This window comes from Merops nubicus, unplaced genomic scaffold (assembly GCF_000691845.1).
Source record: "Merops nubicus isolate BGI_N331 unplaced genomic scaffold, ASM69184v1 scaffold11785, whole genome shotgun sequence".
In the NCBI taxonomy this organism is placed as follows: Eukaryota; Metazoa; Chordata; class Aves; order Coraciiformes; family Meropidae; genus Merops; species Merops nubicus.
This window is the reverse complement of record NW_008611636.1, coordinates 40,900-66,179: the sequence shown is the minus strand read 5'-3', so window position 1 is coordinate 66,179 and position 25,280 is coordinate 40,900. Positions and strand designations below refer to the sequence as shown.

The 25,280-nt window shown below is 38.0% G+C and overlaps 1 protein-coding gene across 1 annotated transcript; it reads left to right on the top strand.

The window, feature by feature from the left end:
* Window positions 1–2,449: 2,449 nt before the first annotated feature.
* KIAA1841 (KIAA1841 ortholog) lies at window positions 2,450–21,330 on the top strand. The gene is made up of 20 exons (XM_008941274.1): window positions 2,450–2,611; window positions 4,637–4,823; window positions 8,019–8,112; window positions 8,915–9,153; window positions 10,139–10,197; window positions 11,004–11,164; window positions 12,055–12,141; window positions 12,262–12,372; window positions 14,316–14,439; window positions 14,618–14,770; window positions 15,014–15,159; window positions 15,550–15,649; window positions 16,442–16,474; window positions 17,870–17,969; window positions 18,937–19,028; window positions 19,142–19,170; window positions 19,274–19,347; window positions 20,372–20,460; window positions 20,831–20,922; window positions 21,294–21,330. Exons 1-20 carry the CDS (start codon window positions 2,462–2,464, stop codon window positions 21,328–21,330), a joined length of 2,157 nt encoding a protein of 718 aa, XP_008939522.1. The 5' UTR covers window positions 2,450–2,461.
* The last annotated feature ends 3,950 nt before the right edge of the window (window positions 21,331–25,280 follow it).

Genomic DNA, 25,280 nt, shown 5'->3' with positions numbered 1-25,280 from the left:
TTTAATTTTCTTATTCAAATACCCGATTTTCAATTTTATTTTGACGAGCGTGTGGACAAACTACAGTCCACGCTGCTGCCGCTTCTCCCCCACCTCATTCTGCACCATCACTTCGTTGCATGGAAGGGTTCTGCATGGAGCCTCACGCCCATCCCACCATCTTCACCTTCCCGCGGGTTATGCACCTGCGAGGGGAGAGCAGCTCTTCAGTTTGAGATGGGTTCTTTGCTTTAAACGAAAAAAAAACAGTCAGCCTTAAACAAGGCGGTTTCTTTCTGAAGTGGAGACTGACTTACTGCATAATGAATTAACTAAATCATGTTTGGCTTATGAAATATTAAAGGGTTGGGAATTCTTTACAGCGCTTAACTTAGAATTCTAACTATGAATAAAAATTCCTATCATCACATATCTTTATTATGCCTATCAAGGAGTTGGTGAGAAATAACTCTGAAACTTTTTCTTCTCCAATTTCTGTAGCTGAGGAAGAGGTTAACTTGAGCTTTACTTGCAGTAACAAACTGGAGAGAATATGCAGAAGTTGCCTTCTCCCTCTCTTAACTATATGGCTTATTACAGGTTTTATGTTGTTCTTATGGAGTGCACTGCTCTTGCATGACACAGAGTCTTGTGTGTGTGTCTTTATGCTTCTGACAAATTTTCCTAAAGGACAAAAAGGCAAAAAAATATTAAATATATCATGTAAAAAGCAACTAAGAGTTGTCTCATGATCCTTCTAGAAAAGAAACAAAAAGACTTAAATTCAGTATGCTTGTACTGAAGTATGGTCTTTCATTTATTCTTGCAGTAATAAGCATACATAAAAATGTATTTTAATATACAGGATAAGCAAATTTAAAAAATATTTAAGAGGCAAAGGTTTCCTCCTCTCTGAATGTGTCATTGTGTTTTAGAGTACCTGTCATCCCTTCATGGTTGGGTTGCTTCGTGGTCCATAGTGCTGATGTGGAGGTAAACTTGTTACCAGCAGAGGACTAAAATTGTTCTCCTCTAGATTACAGACTGTAACGATGGCAAAATAAGTGCTTTTCTTTCTTTGATCACCCAGCATAATCTTACTGTGGAGCTAATCCTTAACACAGTGATTTACAGAATATTGACATTGCTAGTAATTTTACTGTCATTAAGCATATTTTATGGTGCAAGACCAGGGGATTCTAATACTCCATCACTTCCTTATCTCATTCAAACATATTTTTAAGCCAGCTGCTACATGTGTACAAAGCAGCACAAGAAATCAGATTAATCTTTTATAAGCACTCAGGTTTGCCACTGGTGCTGACCTGTTCTGGCCCAGTTATTTCTTTCCATAAGAGCAGATATGGCAGATAGTCAGTGGCTTAAAAATAACCGATGTTGACATCTGTCTGTGCACTGGGAGCGAGGAGTCTGCCCTGGGGAGGCACCACAGGGACACCACAGCGTGGCACTGCCAGGGTGAGGGCTGAGGGCTCCGTGGCCTCATCTGCCTTGACCTCCTAGGCTGTCTATCTCAGTGGGAAAGTTTGGGCTCATGTTGTCTGTGAAGGACTTTAGTCCTTTTAAAACTGTCTGTTTGGCCCACTTTGTGACAGCAATTCTGTCTAACTGAAATATCAAATGTTAAGACTCTTTATGTGGGATTTTTGTGTTCTCTTTGCATTTTTTTTTTTAAATCTCATTAATATAGGAAGTCTCAGAATTACCTTGGTGGGTTCTGTTGGGTTTTTTTTTCTTTCTGGTGGTTTCATTCAGCTGCTCTTTTGAGGGGATGAAAGCTTACAGTTGTCTGCTATTGTGATTGCTGTTTCTACCAACAAAACAAAGTAGGTGCTGGGAGAGCTGCTGAAGTCAGGCACAAAATCAATCCTATTTTTTATATTTTAAGTATATTTTCTTTCAGAAAGAAGGTGATTGCAGAACAAATATCTTCATGCAGTATACCTTTAGTAACAGGTGGTCAGTTAAATTTGCTGCTATGTAAGTGTATTTTCTCTGAAATGATCTATAATCCTTGATTTATAAGTCAGAATTCTGCATGTGACTTTTAAGTTCTATTATTTACGTGAGCTGTTTAAGGTGCTTTGGAAGAGGCTGTAAATCCTTACTGAACTCTTTGGCTGCATGTTATTTCAAATGAAAGTCTTGATTAATGGCAAAACAATACTTTGAATATTTACTGTGTTCCCTGTTGCTATACATAACATTCATTTGGAAAAAATTAAAAAACCCCTCTAAGTATTTAACACATTTTTCAAATTAGAACAGCATTTTTCACTGCTGTCCTTTATATACTTTGTTCCAGTGTTCAGCTTGAAGCTGAAGGTTTTTTGGTGCTGGTAATCCTGGCTAATCAGGAGTTAAGTGCCTTAGGACAGCTCAAAAGTCAGGTCCTGAGGATGACTGTGGTGCTGTGAGACTTGCTAATAACATTTTCTCTTCTAGGCTTAAGCAGCCAAAGATGAGTCGTGGATTTTCAGAAAACAATAACTTCCCCTATGACAACAATCAAATGGTTTTGGATATGATCCTGTGTTCCCTAGTTGGTGTCCCTCAGCCTATCAACTGGGACAGTGTGGCAAGGCTAGTTCCAGGATATACATCCAAAGAGGTAAATTTACTAATAAAGGCATTTGTATACTTTAAGCAGTACTTTATGAACAGGAAAATGTCTTTGGAGGAGGGAGGGAAGAGGAGGTTAAACAGGAAAATGTCTTTGGAGGAGGGAGAGAAGAGGAGGTTAAGGTTGTTTTTGGTTTGTTTTTTTTCCTGAAGTAATCGATACATAACTTTGGAGGAGGGAGAGAAGAGGAGGTTAAGGTTGTTTTTGTTTTGTTTTGTTTTGTTTTCCTGAAGTAATGATACATAAAGATTCAAAAATGTTCAATGAGCAGTAGATTTAAAAAAAATAAGTTTTTGTTTCTACCAAACCTGAATGCTGACATGAAGAGATACATTTTGCATTGTATTTTAGTCTAGTTACACGATATAGAATGTTGATAGAACATCTATATGATATAGAATCTTGTTCTATGGTACAGAACAAGAACAAAAATTACTGGAAAGTAAAAGCTGAAAAGTAGAACAAAAAAAAAAAAAAAGTAGTTGTGCTAGCTTCAAATTGCACAATTCAAAACTTCAAATGCCATAGCTGAGATCTTCTTGGAAAGGGTGGCAGTGCCCACTGACCTCATGTAGATTCAAGCATACTTACTAGGAAACCCAAGAACTTCTGTGCTTGACATTACAAATCTAAGGATTTTTCTTTCTTTGTTTGGAATGGAGTTGGAAGAACCCAATACCACCGTAGGCTTAATCCTGCTGGATCAATGAATTTCCAGCTGAAATGCTTACCTTTTTTTTTTTAATAATAATTTTGACTTTTTTATTTCTGGGGGTAAGTAAGCTAAGAGAGGAAACTGTCTTTTTGCCTTTGTGATTCAGCAAAGCTGGAAGAAAATAAGCCAGTGGTCTTAATTTTCTTGCAAACTTAATCAAATGTGTCAGCTGACATTTATAGCATTGCTGTTGGGCATGGCTGTAACCTTGTGTTCAGAAGATAAAAGTGAATGATGGGGAGCAGAGGCTTCTATGGAATGTCACTGCCTTTCAAGGGCTCAGGAAAGTCCTTGTGGAGGGTTCTCTGCTGTTCACTTTTCAGTTTGCAGACAGTACTGTGCTCATTAAGCAAATAAAATATTTATGAAGTATCAGTGAGCTCTCTCCTCATATTAATTAAGATAATATGATTGATCAGTACATCTCTGATGACTCTGTTTTAAAAGACAAAATGTCTCACATATGGGGAGCCCCTGTTTAAGGCAAGTGAGTAAATGTACACCCATGCTTTTATCTATCTGCTGTGTATAGTAGACTGGCCTGGTTACAAATGTGAGCCAGTGCATGACTCTCAGAAGGCTGTCACTGTGTGCACCTCTCCCAAGGGGGTGGGTGGCATGCAGCAGTGTTGGCTCAATCCAAAAGAAAGAAATAAACCCAGCTGCTTGAATGGAGCCAGAGCAGCTGTGTCCCAGGAGGATCACCTGTGGAATTAAGGAGTAAATTACCTCTATGTGTAAATTCCCTGTGAATTGCTGAACCAAACCAATGACTGTCGTTGTATTGAGACAAATTTACAACATGGAAACACTTCCTGGTTCATCAAAACAGGGAATGGAAAGTTAATAAACTACGGTGGAAACCAAAGCAGAATGGAAGTCATGAAGTAAAATAATAATAATAATGAACCAATTGCTGTAGTGACTTTTAATAATATTTGGCAATATTTACATTAGAAGAACTTGTTACAGAGTGAGAATTTAAACTCTCCCCATAACTTTCTCTTTTGAAGACTTGGCTTAAAAATCAGAGGGTTTAGGAAATAAGATAGAATCTGTTTCAACCTTTATTTTTTTTCTCTTTCTGTTAGAGTATTTAATTATGGGCAATCTTACTTATTTTACTGCATATTCATGTACTTTCCTGATAGCACCAACTTAAACAGGAAGCGTTACAAGTTGATATGAAACTGTTCACGTGCAAAAGATATGAAATACAGTATCTGTCTCAAATGATAGTTCTTAAACATGTGCTGAAAGCTAGTGCTTCATTGTCCTATCGTTTAATCTTGTGACAGTGTGCAAAAAGGTTTGATGAACTAAAAAGCAGTGGAAGTTCACCCATTGACAACCAGTATAATCCCCTGATGGCCGCTGGTGGGAGTCCTGTGGAAACTTTAGCTACGTACATCAAATCCTCCTTGCTCCATACACAGACAGAGTTTCAGGAGCCTGCTCTTGGGCAGGATTCCATTACTATCACTGGTATGTTTTCAGTCCTTCTGAAATATATTGGCTTTGATTCTAACCAGTATGTGCATGCTTCTCTGTCCTGAGGGGTAAGTCCACCCAGGAGTAGTAGTTCATCTCTGAAAAAGGGAAGTTAAGTATAAATATAATGCATACATGAAGTAGCTTTCAATTCAGCTGAAGAATTGATGCCTGTTCAGATATTTTTAATGCTTGTCCTTGCAAAAGGCAGAAATCCTTACACTGGATCCTCTGTTTAGGGTTTTTGATAAGGAGAGGAATTACTCCCGTTTTATATCCTCAGTGCTGTACTGCTAAACATACAGCCATTTGCAGTCACATTAAGCTGTGTTACCAAGATAACTGGAAAGTTTTGTGTGTAAAGCTGCAGAAGGCTGAGCAGGTGATCCCTTGAGGGCAGAGCCTTCTCTCCCAGCCAGGAGCCCTGCACTTGCCATGCTGCCTGGTGGCAAGATGGCTTCATAGGAGTTGAAGCTACTTTCTGATGCAAGACAGGCTTGCAGTGACTTATAATGATCCTGTGGCAGAAGAGGTCCAGTCCTAACAGTTGAATTTCAGTCACAGCACAATTAAGTGTTGTTAACATTTGCTTAAATGCTTCTCCTGTAAGAAGTTGTAACTACATGTGTGCTAGTGATACATTGTGGACTGAGATGTTTTCCGCTCCTTGTAGGACTTGGTAAGTGTGTTGCATGAGAAATTTGCTTCAGTAAAGGATTTCTGTGTTAAAAATTGAGAGGACTGTGAAGTATTTAAGCAAAATAAGATGTTGAAGCATGATGTCCTTCACAGTGCTGCAGCTTTCTAGTTGCTGTTACCTTTGCAGAAGAAAAACTGTTTGACCTTTGCTGGAGGTCAAATAAAATGGTTTTCATAACTCTAATCAAGAGGTGATATTTGAACACTGTATATGGAGTATCTACACTGAAAATGCTTCAAATTACTTTTCAAATATGTTATTGTTCCATGCATGATGTGGAATAAATGCTCCTTACACCCACAGGCAGCTACTTAGAAGATTAGTAGCTTCCCAGTAGGCAGTTAACAAGCTCACTCAGCTTACAGAACTCTTTACAATTAGTGCATGTTTTCTTTTTAACAGTGTAATACAGGTAATGAGTATTAATGCTGTTAAGCACCTTATTGTTTCCTTTGATGAGATCCTAGCCTGACATTTTTCTCTTTTCTTTGTGACTTTGGATAAATCATTTTCTCTCTCTATGTGTAATTTGTTGATATGAAATTAGGATAATAAATCTTTTTCTCAGGGGCTTTAGTGAACTCAGCTTATTAATATTTGCAAGGTACTTCTCTATTTCAGAACTGGGGATCTGAGAAAAGTCTATTATAAAATGTTTTTTAAGTGGATTTATTCACATCTGCTTATTGTTAGGATCAAAAATTTGGGGCCTGTTTGGATTTGTTTGTATACATGAGTAATAGGAAGAAAAAAAAAGGCAATCAGACCAAATTCATTTTGAGCTGGATTCTGGTTTTGGCTGAATTATAAAAGCTCATTTATTATTTGATAATTATAAGGCAAACTGCTGTCAAGTCCCTCTGAATGCATAGTGTGGCAGTAAAGAAGCATGTAGGATAGCCTTTTACCCAAAGTATTTATTAATAACTTTCAGAAGTCTATCTATAGACTTTGAGGGGAAGGAAAAAACCAATAGGAAGCAATGCATGGTGACGTTCAGCTATCCCCTTTAATTTGGCTGTGCTGCATATTCTTGCCAGCATTATTTCCTTTTCATTAATAAATAACTTCACTTTGTTCAAAATAAACTTCTTAATATTTGCAGACAGAACTTCTCTATGCATTTTTTTTTCCACAGGCCCTTCCTTTAAAATGCTCCCCTTACCATGCTTTCAAAATCTAGGACTCCAGCCATGGCTGTTCTAAGGCTAGCCTGGGTCCTCTGCCTGCAGTGGAATGGCTGCCCAGCCCTTTCCAAAGTTTCCCTAGGGCCTACCTAGTAAATCTTCCTCTTTTATGGACTATATTCCTCCTTTTAAAGCCTTACTAAGAGATAATTGTGCAAGGCCTTAAGCTTGTTCTTTGGAGAACATTTGTTTCTTCTGCTTTTGGTGTGGTGATAACTCTGCTTTTCTCAAAGGGGTAACTACTGTGTTTTGGACTGTATTGAGCTTCCAGATTGCTTTTGGTGTCAGTCTGCTGTAGTTATGCAGATGTAAGATGAAGAGGAGGTCTATCTTAGTCTTCTCCAGAGTACATTACATGAGGAAGATGCTTCTGGAACTCTTTTTCCTAGAAATCTGAGAGCAGGGAGTAAGTGTGGAAAATCACAGTCTTATGGGTTTTCACCAAGGGAGAGAGATATGATCCCTCTCATTATTTAAAAAGCAGTATTGAAGTTTCAGATTGCAGTGATCTCTTCACCACAGCTGGAAAAGTTATTCAAGGTCTGAATGCTGGGGTAGTCTTCAACTCTTGACCCAGGACTCGCTGGCTTTGGTGACCAGACCTGCTGGACTTCACTGGGTTTCTGTCCAGGTTCCACTGCTTCTAGTGCATTTCTGAAGTTAAAATATTTGAACTAAAGCAGAGCTGTCCTTATTTTTTCCTGGAATAAGCTCTGTGATGTAGTTGTAGGACTAGACAAATCATGGTCTGCTTTATTTGAGCATTGTTTTATATAATCTGCTTTAAGCCATGTGTGTGAGAAACTTGGCAAGGACACTTCTGAAGGGACTTCTGTTTGGAAGCAGCTTGTTTCCAAAGCTAACACATTATGGATAAGTAGTGGAGTTAGTCTCGAGTTGCTCTATCCTGGCAGCAGGGCTGCCTGAAACCAGGAGGTTTGATGTGGCAGAGATTTAACACCCACGTCCCACAAAGCTGACAAGGAGAGCTGGAGGGATGGACTGCAGAAGGAAATGCTGAAGGCACTGTGTGAATCTTGCTGCTCTGTACTGAGGCAGGACTGAGCTGGGTTGGCAGCCAAGTGTCCAGGCAAGCCAGCAGTGCTGCTGGCTGAGTTTCCAGTGCCTGCCCTTCAGAGCAGGAATTCGGATTATCTGGGAGCTCTTTTAGCAAGTTTGTTGCTGGTTGTGTAACATTGCTCCTCCATGAAAGCTATACTTCAGCTGCCTTCCCAAGGTGCTGAAGAGCAAATGGTCAGGCACTTTTGTTCTAATGCAGCCTTTCTTTTGGTTACATTTAAGGAAGGCCCAGCATGACCTCCACAAGGAATTGTTCTTCAGAATCTGAGAAAGGTCCTGTGCATAAAGGTGGAGAAAGTGCTGACGAAAGCCAGGGGTAAGATGGTCTTTGTGTGGTTGTTACCTAGGGGATTATAGAACTGGCAGAAAGATGTCTGAATTGTTTTTTTTTTTCAACCATCACAAAGAAAACAGCTGGGAACATCCTAATAAATGCTGTAAGAAATTTTGAAACTTTACATTGCTACAGAAATACTAGGAGTGGATTTGAGAATTTCTTATGTGTGACGGGGAAAGCTTATTTGGGAATCTGTCCATAGTGCTCCTCTGAATTATTGATCCCTGCTGTGGTGAGAGTGGGAAACAAAACCTGAATTTAAAAAGAAGTGAAACAAGATTGGTGCTCAATAACATTTTAATTAAAAAATAATTATATCCTGTGAACACAGATTTGCCCTATGTAAAAGTGGGAAAAGAAAGCCATAAATGAAAAGTGCAAGTGAAAAATTTTACTATGAATTTAAATAGCCTTGCATGTCCCTGTTTTTCATGCTATCACATAAGGACGAGTTCTCTGTGTAATTCAAATAGTATCCCTAAAAAGCTAGTGACAAAACATTGAGGGCTGGGGCTAGAAATTTTCTTTCTCTTGTCCCTTAGCAATTAAATCACATTGATTACGTGTCAGAGGATATGCATCTGTGTCTGTCACCTGACAATAGTTTGTATTAATAGTTAATAACTGCAATTTGTTTTCCTTCTATTAATAAAAGCCTGTTAGTGACATCAGTGTTGCAATGTGTGATCCAGATTTGGGGATGAGATCTTTGTTGATTGGGTCTGGTGTTCTAATTGGCTGACGGTCCCGATTCAGTTTGTGGTTTATTCTCTTTTTTGAGGCCAAATATGGTGATCCATGTGTGCGACGAAGCAAAAAACCTCAAAGAAGATTTTGTGTGTCCTCGAGACCTTCTGATTTCAGAAATGAAATACTTTGCTGAATACCTGTCAGTGGATGCCCAGCGCTGGGAAGAGGTGGACATTTCAGTGCACTGTGATGTTCACATCTTTGACTGGCTGATAAGATACGTTAAAAGGAACATGAAAGATTCTGAAGCTAATGAAATGCCCACTTTAGGTAAAAGAAAGCGTGTAGATAATTTGTAGTAGATTTGTTATGTTCTGTACTAATGGAAGATTCATGTTTTTGATGTAGTTCAGCCTCAGTTTCTTTGTTTCTGACTGTGACACAAGCTTGTCATCTATTAGAATTTCTAAGTGTTGCTTCAGAGATCTGCTGGCCACTAGAGCAGATGTCTCCAATTTGTCTGGTGTTTTTAACTAAGATTCTTCAGCCCTCTTCTGAACAAGAACCGAGTGGTAGTTTTAAAATACTGATCATTGTTGGTTTTTGTTTCCTCTCTGCTCTCCATGGGTGCAATTGCAGTAATTTCCAAAATTTCAGTGCATTTTGATAAAGTGGTAGAGTTGCTTCAGAGATCTGCTGGCCACTAGAGCAGATGTCTCCAATTTGTCTGGTGTTTTTAACTAAGGTTCTTCAGCCCTCTTCTGAACAAGAACTGAGTGGTAGTTTTAAAATATTGGCCGTTGTTGGGTTTTGTTTCCTTTCCTCTGCTCTCCATGGGTGCAACTGCAGTAATTTCCAAAATTTGATACAGTGGTAGAAGAATTTCTGCCTTGGTGAATTTGAGATAAGTCAACTTTTTATGAGCCTTTGCTACCATGGTTTTTAAAAAATATAAATGAACCAAGAGAATAATTTGCAATGCAAAGGTTATGTTGAACAAAGTCTCAACTGGGTGTGATGGCTACAGATGGAAGTTAAATCTTGTCATGTAATTGTTTAGTAACTGTGTCCTTGTGAAGCCACCTTTCCCAGTTTGTATAAATTCCAGTTTGATATGGTTGTATTCTGGACACCTGAATGATAAACCAAAACTTTGTTTCTTGAGATGGAAAGGCTTTACATACTGGAAGATGGAATGACAGGTCAATTGGTAAAATACTACTTAAAACAGGTACTAAATATGCAGAGGGAAGGATGTGTTATGAAGTTATCAAAAGAATTTCTGTAAAACAACCCTTTTTCTGTTGCCTTTTAGAACCATCAAATGTCATCTCAATTCTCATTTCTTCTGAGTTTTTGAAGATGGATTCCTTAGTAAGTATTAAGAAAGAAAAATTCTCTGCCATAAGGGCACAGTTAATTGCAAGGTATCTAACAGCTTTTTTTTTATGCTTTGACTATTATATAAACAGATGATTCAGTGAGAACGTTTTAGGAATTTTACCACCTTTCTTGTTCAATGTTGTAATCTAATATTTGCAGAATCTCAATGCAAGGAAATTTACAGAGTAAGGTATTTCTAAGTGTGGTAGTGAGATCGTGGATTTGCTTTCTGATGACTAGAGTAATGACAGTATCTGACTTTGGATAGGTTTTATCAATACATTATTAATGAAGACTTTTGTCTTATATCCTTTTTCCTTCTGCAATTTAGGATCTGGTTCTCCAGCTCTGTAAAAGTAATATCTGTGGACTCATTTGTTAAAATGTTTGTCAAAAGTTCTGTCGCTGGAGTGATGCACAATGAAATCCACAGTGAGCATTAGCTGTTTCAGTTGAGATCCAGGCAATACCATGTATCCTGTGTGCTGTGGTTTTCTGTTTACAAGCAGCTGAAAGGTACCACTCGTTGAAGGCAAAACATTTATGGAGTTGTATTTTGGTCTGTAGAAACCTTTTGGAGAAGAGCATAAGGTAACTCAGAGTTGTGTTAGTTCAAGTCACCTTTAGGCAGTCTGATACTTGTTTTTTTAACTTTAAGTTGAACTGAAATAGTTTTGCAAAACACCACACTTAAAATTTTGAAGCAATTAGTACCTTTTTTGTCTAGAATTTTGTCTAGAATATAGGTTTATCTAGAATTCCTTAACATTGTTTTTAATGTTTCTGTTTTTTCCTAGGTAGAAAAATGTATTCATTATTGTCACAAAAATATGAATGCTATTGTAGCCACTCCATGTAACATGAATTGTATCAATGCTAATCTTGTTACACACATTGCTGATCTCTTCACACACAATGAAGTGGAAGAGCTGAAGGACAAGAGAGACAAATTTAAGAGGTAATTTTTTTTTTCCCTGTAATATGCCACAGAAGTGCTTTTGGGCTTTTGGATCTTTTTCAGAACAGCTAAGACACCTTGAGGTTTGAAGTGATGTGTATACAACTTATAGTCTCATATCAGGTATCTTTCACACAAAATACCATGAAGTGACTTCAGAATTTGATATTAAAATTATGAGCAAAAGGAAAGAGCTTTTAACAGCAAAGGAGCAAAAGGAAAGGCCACACTAGGAGTGTGGCATGGGCAAATTACTCATGAATTCTTAGATGGGAGCCAGGGTTAGCATAAGGAACCTTCTATGGGATGACATGCTCCTAATTCATAGAGAATGGTTTGGCTTCAGCATCCTGTGGACTCTGATGTTTAGACAGAGAAATTAGGATGGCTGGAAGGCTGAGCAGTTGTGATGGAGTAGTACTACATACACAGGGACTCCAGCTGGGGCAGTATTGAGATAAGGGCAAATTACTGGAGGGCAGACTGACAGACAAGCAAGGTAAAAGTAAGAAAAGATCTTAATCTGTAGAGATAAAGACATTATAACTTTTAGAATTAAAGTTAGGTGTAACTTCACCAAAGTATTCATTAATAAAAGGTCTTTTTTTCTACCTTTAATAAAAGTAGAAGTAGGGAGTTTATTTTGGCAAGCAACATAATAAATGGGAAAAAAAGGGGATGTTTTTCCTCATATATGTGTAGAAATAAGAGATGACCAGATCAGGAACCAGTTATTCAAACAGGTTAAAGAAAACTCACATTAAAAGCTAGATTCTGAGAGAAATATGCTGACTTATCTTATCATCAGAATATAATTAGTAGTCTCACTAGACATAAAACAATTTTCAGTTTTTTTTCTAATGGGTAAGCTGTGTTGCTGTCATTAATAGTAAACTTTTCTGCAAGAAGATTGAGAGGCTGTTTGACCCAGAGTACCTAAATCCAGACTCTCGAGGAAGTGCAGCAACATTGTACAGGTACAGTCATCTTACATTTCTGTTCCACTTGCAAGGACAGTCCCTGTGTTTTGTCCCTGCTTTTACTTTGGTACTTACTTTCTTTTTTCTTTCTTTTTTTCTTTTTTTTTAATAATCTAGGTGTTGTTTATGTAAAAAGCTGCTAACTAAAGAAACTGAAAGAAGAATTCCTTGTGTACCAGGAAAAATCAACATAGATCAACATGGGAATATGGTCTATATTCATATAAGGTAGTGAATAGATATTTAAAATGTTTCTTTAACTGGATGATTTTACAAAATACTTCACATTTAGGAATTATCAGATAATCACTTTACAAAATGAAATCACAGATGTGTGAAGAGCAGGATGAAACATCTCAACTTCTTAAACTACCTAGCCAAAAATGAAAAAAAAGGGGGTGAATATAATGTTGTACTTCTGAATTCTTTCAGCAGTGTCTCTGCTGAAGGGAAACAGAAAAACTACAGCCATGATTACTGGGAGGCTATTTTGGGTTGTACTGCCTTAAAAAGAAAATACTCAGCTAATTCTTTTATCAAAGGATTTTAAGATATGGGTAGTTGCCAACAAATTAAGTTGAAGGCTGCACTGCTACAAGATTTGTTACTGAATGATAGATCAACCTCTCCCAGCAAAGAAATGCTAAAGAGGATTTTCTAGACTGACTTTACACTGGCAAATTGAATAGCCTACTTAAAGACTGCTATAAATAAACTTTTGCCAGTTGTTTTTCTGTTCTGAAGTATTTGTTAGATGCGTTTGGCACAAATGTTTATTTCAGTTCTGTCTGATCCCTGATTCTGTTTGATCCATGTTTGTGAACTGCTGGATTCTCTTCTTAATGAAGATGTGTTTCATCAGCTGTAGTTCCCTCCTTCCCCACATGCCTTCTTTAAGGAAGACGGTGGGAAATTAATAAGAGGAGACCTCTCTATCAGATCTAGTTTGTTCAGAACAGCCAAAACACAGTTCCATATCAGCTTCCAAGGTAACACAGTTATCTCCTACTAGTAGTTCCAAGTTGTGGATTAAGTTCTGCCTAAAAGTCTAAATAAAACTGAATCTTGCCTTGTCCTGACCTATTAGGATGATTGGTGATTAGCCCCAAAAGGTTCATTAATTGTATTACTTAAGCTGACTGTGTGTAGCTGCTGTGCAATTCTTAGCATATGAATGTGCAGGGTTTTAAAGTTACTCAAGGGATTATTTAGGTTCTGATTATTTGCCTTGTGGTGCTTGTGGTTGCTTTTGCACACAGAATCCATTTACTGGTCCTTAGCTGAAGTGACGCTGGCCACTAATGAGCTCAGGCTTATGAGCTAACACAAGCCTCTCTTTGATAATTTAAAAATAGGTTTATATTTAGTGGCCTTTTAATGGTGCCTAGAACTAACTTCCAGTTGGAAGTCCTGCTCACTTAGTCTGGATTAGATGTATATATGATAAAAAAGTGGTTTGAGCCAGGGCTTAAAACTGTAGGAAAACAGGATCTGGTCTTTCTGAACATAACAGGCACCAGTGCAATTTGCATATTCTGAAGAAATATGCATCATTTTATCACTAGGAAGGAACAAAGCCTGTATTTTTAAGACCAGAAGTCTCAGATACCTTTATTTGTCAAAAGAGATGGTCTTATATTTTGAAACTGTCTTAACTGAGTAGTTGATGCTGTGTGACAGATACATAGAAACACTTTATGTTGGCTTTTAAAATAAATAAAGTAGAATGGCAGTACATTGTTTCTGTAACACAAGATAATGCTTTAAAGACAGAAAACTCCAATATGACTGAACTTGTTTGCATGTGCATATTTTGATTTCTTCTTCTATTCTGTGTATTCCTTTTTTTTCTCTGTTTTATGGTGGTTCTGACTTCCAAAAAGCTTGTTATATATCTTAGCTTATAAACCTGCAGTATATGGAGCTTGAAGTGAATCAAATTGGAATTCTTTCTTATTAGTTAGTTTAGAATGTTGTGAAAGAATATGGGCTCCTGTCACAGTCTGAATTTAATAAAGACTGCCCCACATTGTATCCTTCCTGTTCTAAACCCTTCCACAGGCCTTTCACCAGTGAAGCATGTGTTGGTCTGCTCCTTCTCCACTTCACCTTTCTGGCTGCAGGATCAGAACAGAGTTATGACCATACAACCTGACCTTTTGCTTTTCCAGAGACAAAACCTGGGAAGTTCATGAGTACTTGATTGGCCTTCACGAGGAGCTGAAATCTTGGCGGGATGTCTATTGGCGTCTCTGGGGGACTGTGAACTGGTTGCCCTGCTCAAGATGTAACCAAGTCAGTATAATTTCACTTACCAGTAGGTAGCTCGTTGTGGGTGACTTGGGGGATGAGGCAGGGATTAAAGCAGTTGGGAGAATGTATGGCAATAAAGCTTTGTGTATGTTTGTATGCAAAATGTTGGCTTCCATAGGTAACCTTGCCTCTTGCTCTCTCTCTTTTTACTCTACCGTAGTCTTTCCTGTGCACAGAATTCTCCCATTGCCAGTACCACTCTCAGCCAGTTCTTTATCCAGGTGTAGCAAGTGCTCTGGGCTCCACTGGGACAGGAGTATATCCCTGCTGTAACCAAAAAGTACTTCGGTTTGATCCTACAGCCCTCCCAAAGGTACTTCAACACTAGCACTCTCTTTTGAAAGAGCATAACACGGGGCAGGGGAAGCAACAGTGGGCTATGAAAATAGATCTCTTCCAAAATAAGGATTCTAAATAGTTGTGGTTTCCCAAGGCAGGGCAGGACCTTGGGACACAAGAATTCAAAAGCTGATCTTTTGTTACTGAACTTAGTGACATCAGTTCTTCCCATTAACTTTTTGTTTGTTTGGATTTTTTGGGTGTATGTGTGTCGCAGGGCTGCGAAGTGATGGATCACATGGTTGATTTGCCTTCAGGAAATGAAGATGGGGATGATTTGCCATCTCAAACTACTAAAATATTGAACGATCTGCTTCACCACAGAGATGTTATTGTTGTTCCTTTCACCAAGGATGAGAACAGGTAAGAACATTGTATTGTGTTTACTGAATTAACTTGGCCTTCAATACTGACCACGTGTGCACGTCACATTTGATCTCTCTCCCATTTCAGAACAGGATGTGGGACTTTTTAAAGGTAACTTATTTTTGATTGTTTAGTTGGAAATTGAGAAGAGAAAAACAAATCCTTCTCCCTTTACATGTACTTTTTCCTTTTACATTTCAAGCACACATTTAGTCATCTGTCCTCTGTAAGCATTCACTTCCACCTTTATATTTTAATGGATTGTTATCAAACTATTATGTGGCTGACTTGAGGGTCTGTCTTCTCTTGATACATGAGGAGTAAAGAGAGACTAATTTTAAAGTTGTGAAATAGAAATATTTATTTTTGTGTCACTTCTTTCTTAAGTGATTCTGGTATTGGGCTCTGTGATGAGAAAGGCATCGAATGTGATGTGCTTGTAGAACCAAATACACCGTGGGGACCTAAAACTGGAGAAATCAATGCTGTGAGTGCTGATGGGGTTTTCTTCTGCTTTTTTTCTGATAATGAGGATTCTTACAAGGGTCCTTTGAAGAATTCATTAGACAACTTTTAATAAAAACAAAATCCAGACATTGTTAGAGGAGGGAGTACCCTGCTGAGAGTTGCAGGATAGCATAGGCACAAAATATCTGGCTGGTGAAAAGGAAAAGAACTTTTACCATGTCTGCTGGAAATATTTCTGTATATCAAAGGCAATTCTCCATATGTCTATGCTTCCCACCCCATTCTGAAACTGGTGATATTTAAGGACCCAGTCATACTTTAAAATACATCATGTGGCAAATGTTTTAATAACTGATGTTTTTGTTTTGTCTGCTGATGTATCTGGGTATGTCCACATGACTTTTGTAAGTCTGTGAATGAAGAATAGTAACTGGAGTTGTGTTTTGGTTCAAGTTCTTTTGTTGTTGTTTTCTTGTTTTGTCTTTTCCCAAGATGTAAGATCTTACTTTGCAGAACTATGATGCATGGATATTGCTATGTGTATGTCAGGTCAACAGAGATACTTTCTAAAGCAAGTTTAGGGAGACTGTTTATAATCCACTGTTCATAAACGGTGGTTCCCAACCTGTTTGAGGTTAGTCATTCCATCAAAGTTTGTTGTTAAAGGTAGGAGTAGACCTTCTAAGAGCTACCATTGTAGGTTGCTGTACTAGAACATGCCACTCCTAGTTTTCAGACTTTAACTTTTTTAAAATTTGAATTATTATTAGTTCTTTAACTTACATCTTTCTTTCTCTTTCCATGACTACAGTTTCTTTCTCTGAAGAACTGGACTTTACAGCTGGTTAGTAAAATATTTTGTTCATAATTTTAAGTATTTGGTCTTCTGCACTGGCAGAGAACTAGAGTTCATTTTTGTCTAATTTTCTAATTAATTTGACTGAAATGTATTTTCTTACTTTTGCTCTAATTTGAAGGTTGTAGTATAGCAACACTTTCTGCAAGAAAATATAAAGTGTGTGTGAAGTACTAGTATGGCCTGAATAAAAACTAAAAATGCTGTTTAAATGTGTTTAGAAATGACACACAAACAAGAGACCAACATGGCATGCCTCAGTTCCTAGTAGTTCATTAGGCTGAAAGAAATGTAAATAATCAAAATCAGAGTCTTTTGAGTGTCTGTCTTTTTGGTTGCTTGTCTGAGATGTTTAAGAACAGTAAGACTGTTCTTCTTGCAAAAACACGATTCCTAAACTTTTTCAACTTGCAGTCCTTGTTAAGACTGATCATTTCACATGGATAACTGAGCAGTCTTTATCACTTACTCTAGAAGATTTATGTGTGTATATTCTAACAACATCAACATCACAGTCCTTATTATTTTCATTATTTTGTACTAGTCAGGAACCATTCACTGTGACCCATCTGTGGCAATAGTGGAACCTGTAGTTTGTGATGAGGTACAAGAGATAGAAGGGGAAAAAAAAGGTAGGTATTAGTGTGGGTTCACAAAAAAAGCCAAGCAGATATTCCAGTTGGAATAAATGATGAATGCAGATAGCTGTGGTGGACGTAATCTGTGTGTATTTGTAGTGCACTGTGATATTCATGCTTTGTGGTATTTCATTACCAAGCATCTCAGGAATTTCAGGCAGTTTGCAAGATGCAGCAAGCCTCCACAGAACCTTTGGTAAACTTGTAGTTTCCTGTATTCTGTGATTATGTGCCAGCTCAAACATTAACTACCACACTGTAAATTTTCTTATTAGAAAAAATAATACAGCCAGCAACACACTGGATATTAAACACTGAGTCACACAATAATACAGGCTGGAAGGCATCTCTGGTGATCATCTTATTTCCTCCCACTCTCAAGGCAGGGCCAGCTTATAAATTAGATGCAACTTCAATGTCATACCACTTTGCTCAGGGTCACACCCAGTCAAATCTTGAGTAGCTCTGAAGATGGAGGTTCTACAGCCTTTCTGGGAAACCTCTTCCAGTGTTTGACTGCTTGGAAGAAACATCAATAAAAATATTTATCAAAACATTCTAAGAAAAGACTTGAAATTACTTTCTTATCATTTGAGAATCATTTCTCAGGCCTAACTGCACACAGTTACTTCACTAAGATGTGGAGCTGTGTTTGAAGTCAGCTCCTTCAAGACAGATTTAGTGTATCATTTAATGGAAATTGAACCTCTGTTATTGTCTGTGGCACTTTCCTCCTGTTGATTAGAAACAGCAGTCGTTGTTATCTGAGGAAGAGGAGTATACCACTGGCTCGGAGGTCACAGAGGATGAAGTCGGGGATGAAGAAGAAGTCTGCAGGAAACCAGGTACAAGTCTCCACCATCATCCTCCCTAGAATTTAGAGATAGGGATTCAAGGCAGCAGAATTCTTCTGTGAGCAAATTTTAAACATTAGGCTTTTTAAAAATAAAAGATAATGTTACTTGAATTTTATTTCTAGTTTTATTGTGTGAAGTGACAAATTGCCTCTCTGCTCAGTGCCATCAAAAGTCACTGGAAAATGAGGAGAGCTGCAAATATTCATGTCTGAGGTGTCCTCGGAGTTGATCAAGGCTGTATTTTGCAGGATACAAATTACTTTTATGAAGTTTCTAATAAATAATATTGGAAGAAAAGGCAGTAACTACACAACTACATTTTTGCATGCTTTTTGTGCAGATTATTCACTGGTTGCATAGTGGAATGACTGGTGAATGTGGCTAGAATTGTGTCTGCATTGAAAATAACCTCCACATGATCTAGAAAGATTTTTGGTTTTGGTTGGTTTGGGTTTTTTTGGTGGGGTTGGGTGGTTTTTTTAGTATAATAAATTGTTTAGAACAATGGAAAGCCAAAAAGCAGTTTCTCCTTTCCACCCTACTCATGAGTCATTTGAACACAGGCGGTTCTTTGTTCTTCTTGTCTTGACTCCAGATTTTGCAGTTTAAATTAAAACTTGTTTGGTTTGGTATCACTCAGAGCTTGTTGATTGAATTCATATGGTCTAAGATGTAGCTTCTGCTTGCACTTACAATTTTACAACAGAAAAACTCTGCTGTTCTGGGTAACCACTCTAAGTTTTAAATGTGTACTGGAGTTCCTGTACAGTTCTCATAGAAAAATGTTTCTGTAATCTTTGTGTATGAGCATGTCTGCTACACTAACAAAAGGAGATTGGCCTGTTCACTTACTCTATTAGAAAGGAATAGAGGGGGAAAGTTTCTTCTGTGTCTATGTAGTTAAGAAATTGCAAGTATCTGTGATGGTGTGAGTGGATGTTCTTTCAATTAGCAGGGAGAAAGGAGAAATCAAAGAAATCCTACAAGCACCCAAAGAAAGTGGTTTCTTCACCTAGTGTTCAGAAAAAGGAAAAGGCATCTGAGAAGGTAAAATCAGAGCTGTGAATTCAGCCTCTTTGGTGGATTGAATAATGAGAAATTCTCTTAAGTTTTGGACTTGATCTTAAGACATACTTAATATGGGTTTTTTTCTTGGATAGTCAAGTTCCCGAGATGCATCTCCATTCATGTAAGTAATTCTCCAAGTCCTTGAGAACATATTTTGGCATGTCCTTTTTTGTAAACTGTTTCTGATAATATGGTGTGCATCTCTTTTTTTTTTTTCTAACCAGTGTGAGTGTGCAGCAGAACAAATGGGATGCCTCCAGGTCACTGAGATTCAACCAAGATGCTCAAAGAGAAGATGGTCTGTTCTTGCATTAGTTTAGCTTTCATAAAGTTGATATTATGCAAAGAAAATTATTCTTTCATATAAGAAATGACTCATTTTCTTCAAATATAGCAACTTTAAAACCTTTAGGTGGAGTTTAATCTCAGATATAGCACTGGGGTTTTGGATACCATTTTTTAATAGTTGCTTCTCATTTGGAAAAGAATAGATTTCAATTAGGCTAATTGTTAGTCATCTTCTATATCCAAACCACACAGCAATCTCAGACTCTTCCAAACTGTAGAAAAGTATTTATGCAGCTGAAAATGTTACTTCAGGACTTGATTGGCATTTATTAGCAATCTCATCTATTGTAGAGGAGAAAAAAAAATGTTTCTGATAGGAAAATGGAAAGAAAACCCACCATATAAAACTGTACATCATAGTCATGCACACAGATAGAAAAATAAAGGGGCAGCATTGGGTCTACTGTCTTGGAAAATATTGAAAAGGAGTTCAAAGTTTGCAGGAAAAAAGAAAACAATGCATTTTAAGTGTGTGCTAGCATGGTTTATGCTCTTGATTTGGAATGCCAGCACATAACCTGCACAGATTATAGTTGTGACATCTAATGACTATGTAAGTATGTGAATATTTTTTCCTGCCTCCCCTCCTCTGGCATTTGTTATCTGTGCAGATAAACAGAGATAAACATTCACTTCTATTTCCCAGTCTTTCTGACTAAAAATATTCAGAATTCTATTCATTTGTTCCACATTTTTAGTCTCTCCCAAGACTCTTTTGCATTTTTACTGTTTTGAAAACCTCTGCCATGGATTTTGATCTCAGTGTAGTGCCTCAGGCTGATTCTAGTATCTGCCAAAAATGCTGCTGAATCCACATTATACATTAGGATCTAGGATCTTCGTTGCTCAAGATATTTATACGAGCTGAAAAGCAAGCTACAAATAGAGTATCACTGAAGTGTGCATCTAATTCTTCTCACTTTGTATTCAGTAGCAAGGAAAACCTCTTAAGTATTCTTTCTTATTTCTGACAGATCAGAGAAGAATGTCTGAGATTACAGGGCACTTAATAAAAATGAGACTGGGAGACCTTGATCGCATCAAGTCAAAAGACAGCAAAGAAGTAAGATTTGTCCTGTCCACAGTGTACAATTACAGAATTGAAGTGAGCCTTGGTAACAAGAGTATGAAATGCAAATAAAAATACCATCTGTGCAATACTTCAGCTGAAGAACTGAATCCTATCCATCTTCACTTTGTTTCAAGCATGAATTTTCTTGGGAAAATTAGCTTAAAGTAATTGAAGTTTGCTGCCTTTAAAAACTGGGCATGGAAAATAGGATGGGTTTATAAGGTTTCAGTACTGGGTTGTGATAATGAAGCAAAGTATGCCATAGATTTTGCTGAATATTGATGATTATTATAATAAGTCACTGATTAAATAATGGAATAATGTTAAAACTTGCTTTTATTTTTTTTCCCCTGGTTTCCAGTATGCAGGAGGCATTTATTCTAGACTTGAAGCTCAGATAAAGGCCTCTGCGCAGGTCAGTGCACGACAGAACAATGCTGAGAAGAATGCCAGGTAAGATTCTAAAATAAAAGGAAAAAGCAGAACACAGATTTTGGGGATGGGCTGGAAACTTCAAATATGTTGTCAGAGAAATTTTTTATGGGTTTTATTTCTGTCAAAACAACAACAAAAAAAAAACCATGTGACTTTCTTTCTGTAGGATTAGTGATTTCAAAAGAAGATCGTTGACGTCACAGTTCTTTCAGCTTTGTATGATTGTGTAGTTTGTGGGTATAGATATCCTGGCAGAAAAGCAACTTTCTCAGCAATGATGACCTTTTTAACATGAAAGTAATTACAAACAAATACTGTACTAGAGAGCTGATACATTCAAATTCTAGCAGTAATAATGTACATGTCTTTCTTATGTGTTCTTAATCCAGGTCAAAATCCCGTTTTGGTCAAGGCCGTCCAACATAAGGACTCATGGAAAATCTTTAGCCAGAATTCATTACTGCTTCCTCAAACTACTGCACTCTGATGTACAGAGAATGCACATCTGAAAGCTTTCCAATGACTTATTTATTACTTTAAGCCTTGTAAATTATTTTGTGTGATAAATGAATGCAAATCCAATAAGGTCTGTACTTATTTTAACTGTAAATATACTGTTTCTTAAATTTAATTGCTTTTTTTTTTAGGCTGTTGTGTTAAGTTGCATAGGAAATATTTTGTAAATCTACAAAGTTAACTTATTGGGCTAACTTTATTTATGGGGAAGACATAAATATGCCTTTCAGTATGCTAGAAATACTGAAAAGGAAAAAGCAAGACTACTGAATTCTGAATGCAGCATTAACACAAGGCACCTAGTGTATTATATTGTGTGGTATTTGATGGTACCTTTTAGGTCAGTCCTCTGGGGATTTGCATTTCAGGTCCTTGACAATACCTGTGACTTAGAGTAGTTGAAGCAAACTTTTAATGCAGTTCTGAGGCTTCCTTCTGTAGATCACACAGCTCATATTGGTGTGAAGGTGGGTGGCAGGTAGAGACTAAACTTCCAAAGATGATATAAACACCATGATGATGCACTGTTGCATCTTGCACGTGGAACAGTTGCTTTGCTTGTGTGTGAGATTAATCCTCATTCCCATGCCCTGACTCCTCTTGCACAATAGTGTTTTGTTCCCTCCTAGTAGCCACACCTTGGGCTGTGAAGCAGTTTTATCTCCTAATGATGCTACACCACTAAATTTCCAAGGAGATATGCCATTAATTCTGCATCTTTCAACAGAGATGTGTCATTAAGATTTGTGCATGTCAATCTTTTGGGTCTAGTTACTTTCTGAAACCTGCCTGAATAATACTGTTTAGAAGTCAGATGCACTTTCAAGTTCTATATTTGGAGCAATAGAATACAAGTTTGTGTACATGTACAATCCAGGGTTACCAAAATGAAATAACTTGCTTAGAAAATATGTTGCATGTTAGCAAAGAAAATGCAATAATGGCAATAATAATGGCTGAGGTCAAGTAAATACATTCTGACTTTCTGAAACAGGTAGAAAGAGTGCTCAGGGAAAGCTTGTTCCAGACCATGGCTGTACAATAAATTGTGAGTTTGGAATTAAGTCAGCAAGATCCTGGGTGGGAGGGTGGGATGGGGTAAGGAGAGGGAGATTGTTTAAGTGCACTCTTCTCTCCATTCAGGCTTTTTTTGTTTGTCTTGGTTCTTGGGGATTTTCAGTAGGTGTTAGAAGACTAGGATAGCAATACTTGAAAATAGTGCTTTCAAGGTGGGAGACTTTTACTGAAACAATTAAAAAAGAATGTTGTTTATTGTGTGTTTTGTCCAATGCAAATTCAGAGCCCATTGAAACCAACAGGCAAAACTGTGGATTTCAATGGCTTTGATATTGGGCAGGAGTGCTTTAATCTATATCAAATAAGGCTTTATTACTGCCTGTTTGCAAGTATTAATGCAGTTTTAAGCACTTACAGTAAACACTGGAAAACTGATTGCTGTTTGCTGACAGAGGAAGTATTATAAAATCTGCTGGGTACAAAAATGCAGTGGAGCAAGTCTTTTGCTGCAATTTTGTGACTTTTGATAGAAGATTGTTCCAAATTCCCACAGTAAACTTTGCTATAGAAGTTGCAGGCTGCATGTATGTGTGTTTAGTTTTCATAGAACTACTGACTAGAAGAGAAGGGAAAATTCTGCTGTTTTTTATTTTTCTGTGGGAAAGTGCCATTTCTATGTGCCAGTATTATTTTATTCAAAAATATGTTTGAGCATATAAAAATAACATTCTTGATGTGCAGTCTTATCTTTTTCTTTTTTTTTTTTTTCCCTTGCCAACCACCTTGAATTTTTATCTTGTATTAATTTCAAAAGTTTGTCTTGGTTTCATGGAAATAAATGTTATTGATTTAAGAAGCGTGTGAGTTTTTTATAGACACTTTTAAGTACTAAATAAGTGTGTAAATGTTTGATGGTCTCAGTCATGCATGTGTATTTGTGATTAAATTGCAGCATCGTGGTGCAGGCTTTTTATTTGTCAAGAACAGGATCTCATTGAATGCAGAGCTACTCCAAATCCATGAGAACTTACAAGAATTTGTATCTGCATTGAGTTTTCAAGCTGGATTAAAAGTTCAGGAGTGAGCTGCTCTACAAAGGACCCAAGTATGCAAAATGTCAAACTAAGCTATGTTAAAAACATATTTAACTTTGCCTTCCACTGCCACAGGCAGTACCATTTAACAGGCTCTTAAATCTATAAATAGGATTAGTTTCCACAATTCTGTTTCTAGTAATTACTATATGGATGTCCTGTAGATGTGCAGATGGTGCACTGGGAAGGCTCCAGTGTACGTCCTGCTGTCACATGTGGGTGTAACTTGCTGCACTGTGGCACTGTGCCTGTTTCCTCCACAAATCTTGGAGACAGGGCTGGAATTTTAACTTCAGTAGTAGCTCCAAGAGAAAAAGATGATGTGTTAGGGGAAATGTGGACATATGGTTGCCCCAGTCTATAAATAGCATGGGCATATTCAATCTGACTGAGAGGATGCTTCTCTTTGCCAGAAGGGCACTGATCTTTAAAAACATTGTTTCCTGTTCTTTTTGAGTGTATGGACATACTGTATTGTGTTGGGGAACTGCTCTTGTGCATCAGATGCTTGCTTGAGTAATTGTGTCAAGTTCCCCACTTCCATTCAGGCTCTTCCCTCTCCACTCTAGGAAAATGTAAAATCCTCAGTTATTGGTGTCCAAGAGAACAGTATAGACAGGCATACACTGAAGACATTCCTCCTGCAGCTGTTGGTGAAATCTAATCTGTAGGAACTGTACCACTGTGTTCTGAGGTGCTTTTTTTTCCCTCTACTTCTTAATAATTAGGAAGTAAAGAAGACTGTGCTCATGTTAAATTTATCTTACTACAGGAATAGATTCCCTGTTGAATCCCCTATTGGCTATAGCTATAAATAAAAGCAGCCAAAGGCTGTTCCAGGCTTGAGGCCAAGTGCCAGCACAGAGTGGCTGTGTCCCTGAGGTTACTGTCTCTTCCTGTCTTTGAGCATCAGGGTGGAGGCTGATGGAACTGTCAGCCAGTCTGAAGGCTACAGGCACTGACAAAGTCACAGAGGACTGCACGAGCTCCTCTGTTGTGGGAATCACAAGGGCTTTGGATACTAATGTGATTGGTGCTGCTGCAAGTGGGCAGCATCCTCAGTTTGGGGAGGGCTGTGCACCTCCACCCAGTCCTTAGTAGATGCCTATCACTTCTCAGTGGGGTGTGGGAGAAGTGTGTCCTGCTGTTTTCATGGCTGTGTCCTGCAAGCTTGGTGAGCAACACTATCCTCAGTGACATAGCTCAATGCTGGACTGGTATTTTCTGGTGTTCAGTGTCAGCTGAAAAAAATATTACTGTTTCCAGCACCCTACCCTTGCAGGTTGTATTCCAGTGGCTTCTGTAGCTTGTTTGGTGTTACACATCATCTGACCTTAAATTTATGTCTCCGTCCTCCTCTTTCCCTGTGTGCTGAGTGTAGAAAACACATGAACTTCATCTGAACCCTGTTGTGGGCCTGATTGTGTTATGAGACACAGGTGGCAGTGGCTGAGACTGTCACCATGGGGTTTTTGGGCTTGGACTGTGGATCTGTGAGAAGAACCAGGAAGCAGGAAGGCAGAATCCTGCCTGGCAGCCTTGGACTGTTAGTGGGTAACCACGTTGCACTGCATCTGGGCAGCAGTTTTCATTCTACACCTGCCTGGAGGGGTGACCATTAGCTTACATTTCATTTTGCACTGGGTTTGTCCACCTCCTTCAGCTGATTCCTCATAGATAATGAGGGAGATAATGAAGTTTTATCCTCTGTGGTCTTATGTCACTTATCATCACTGAGCTTCCAGCTCT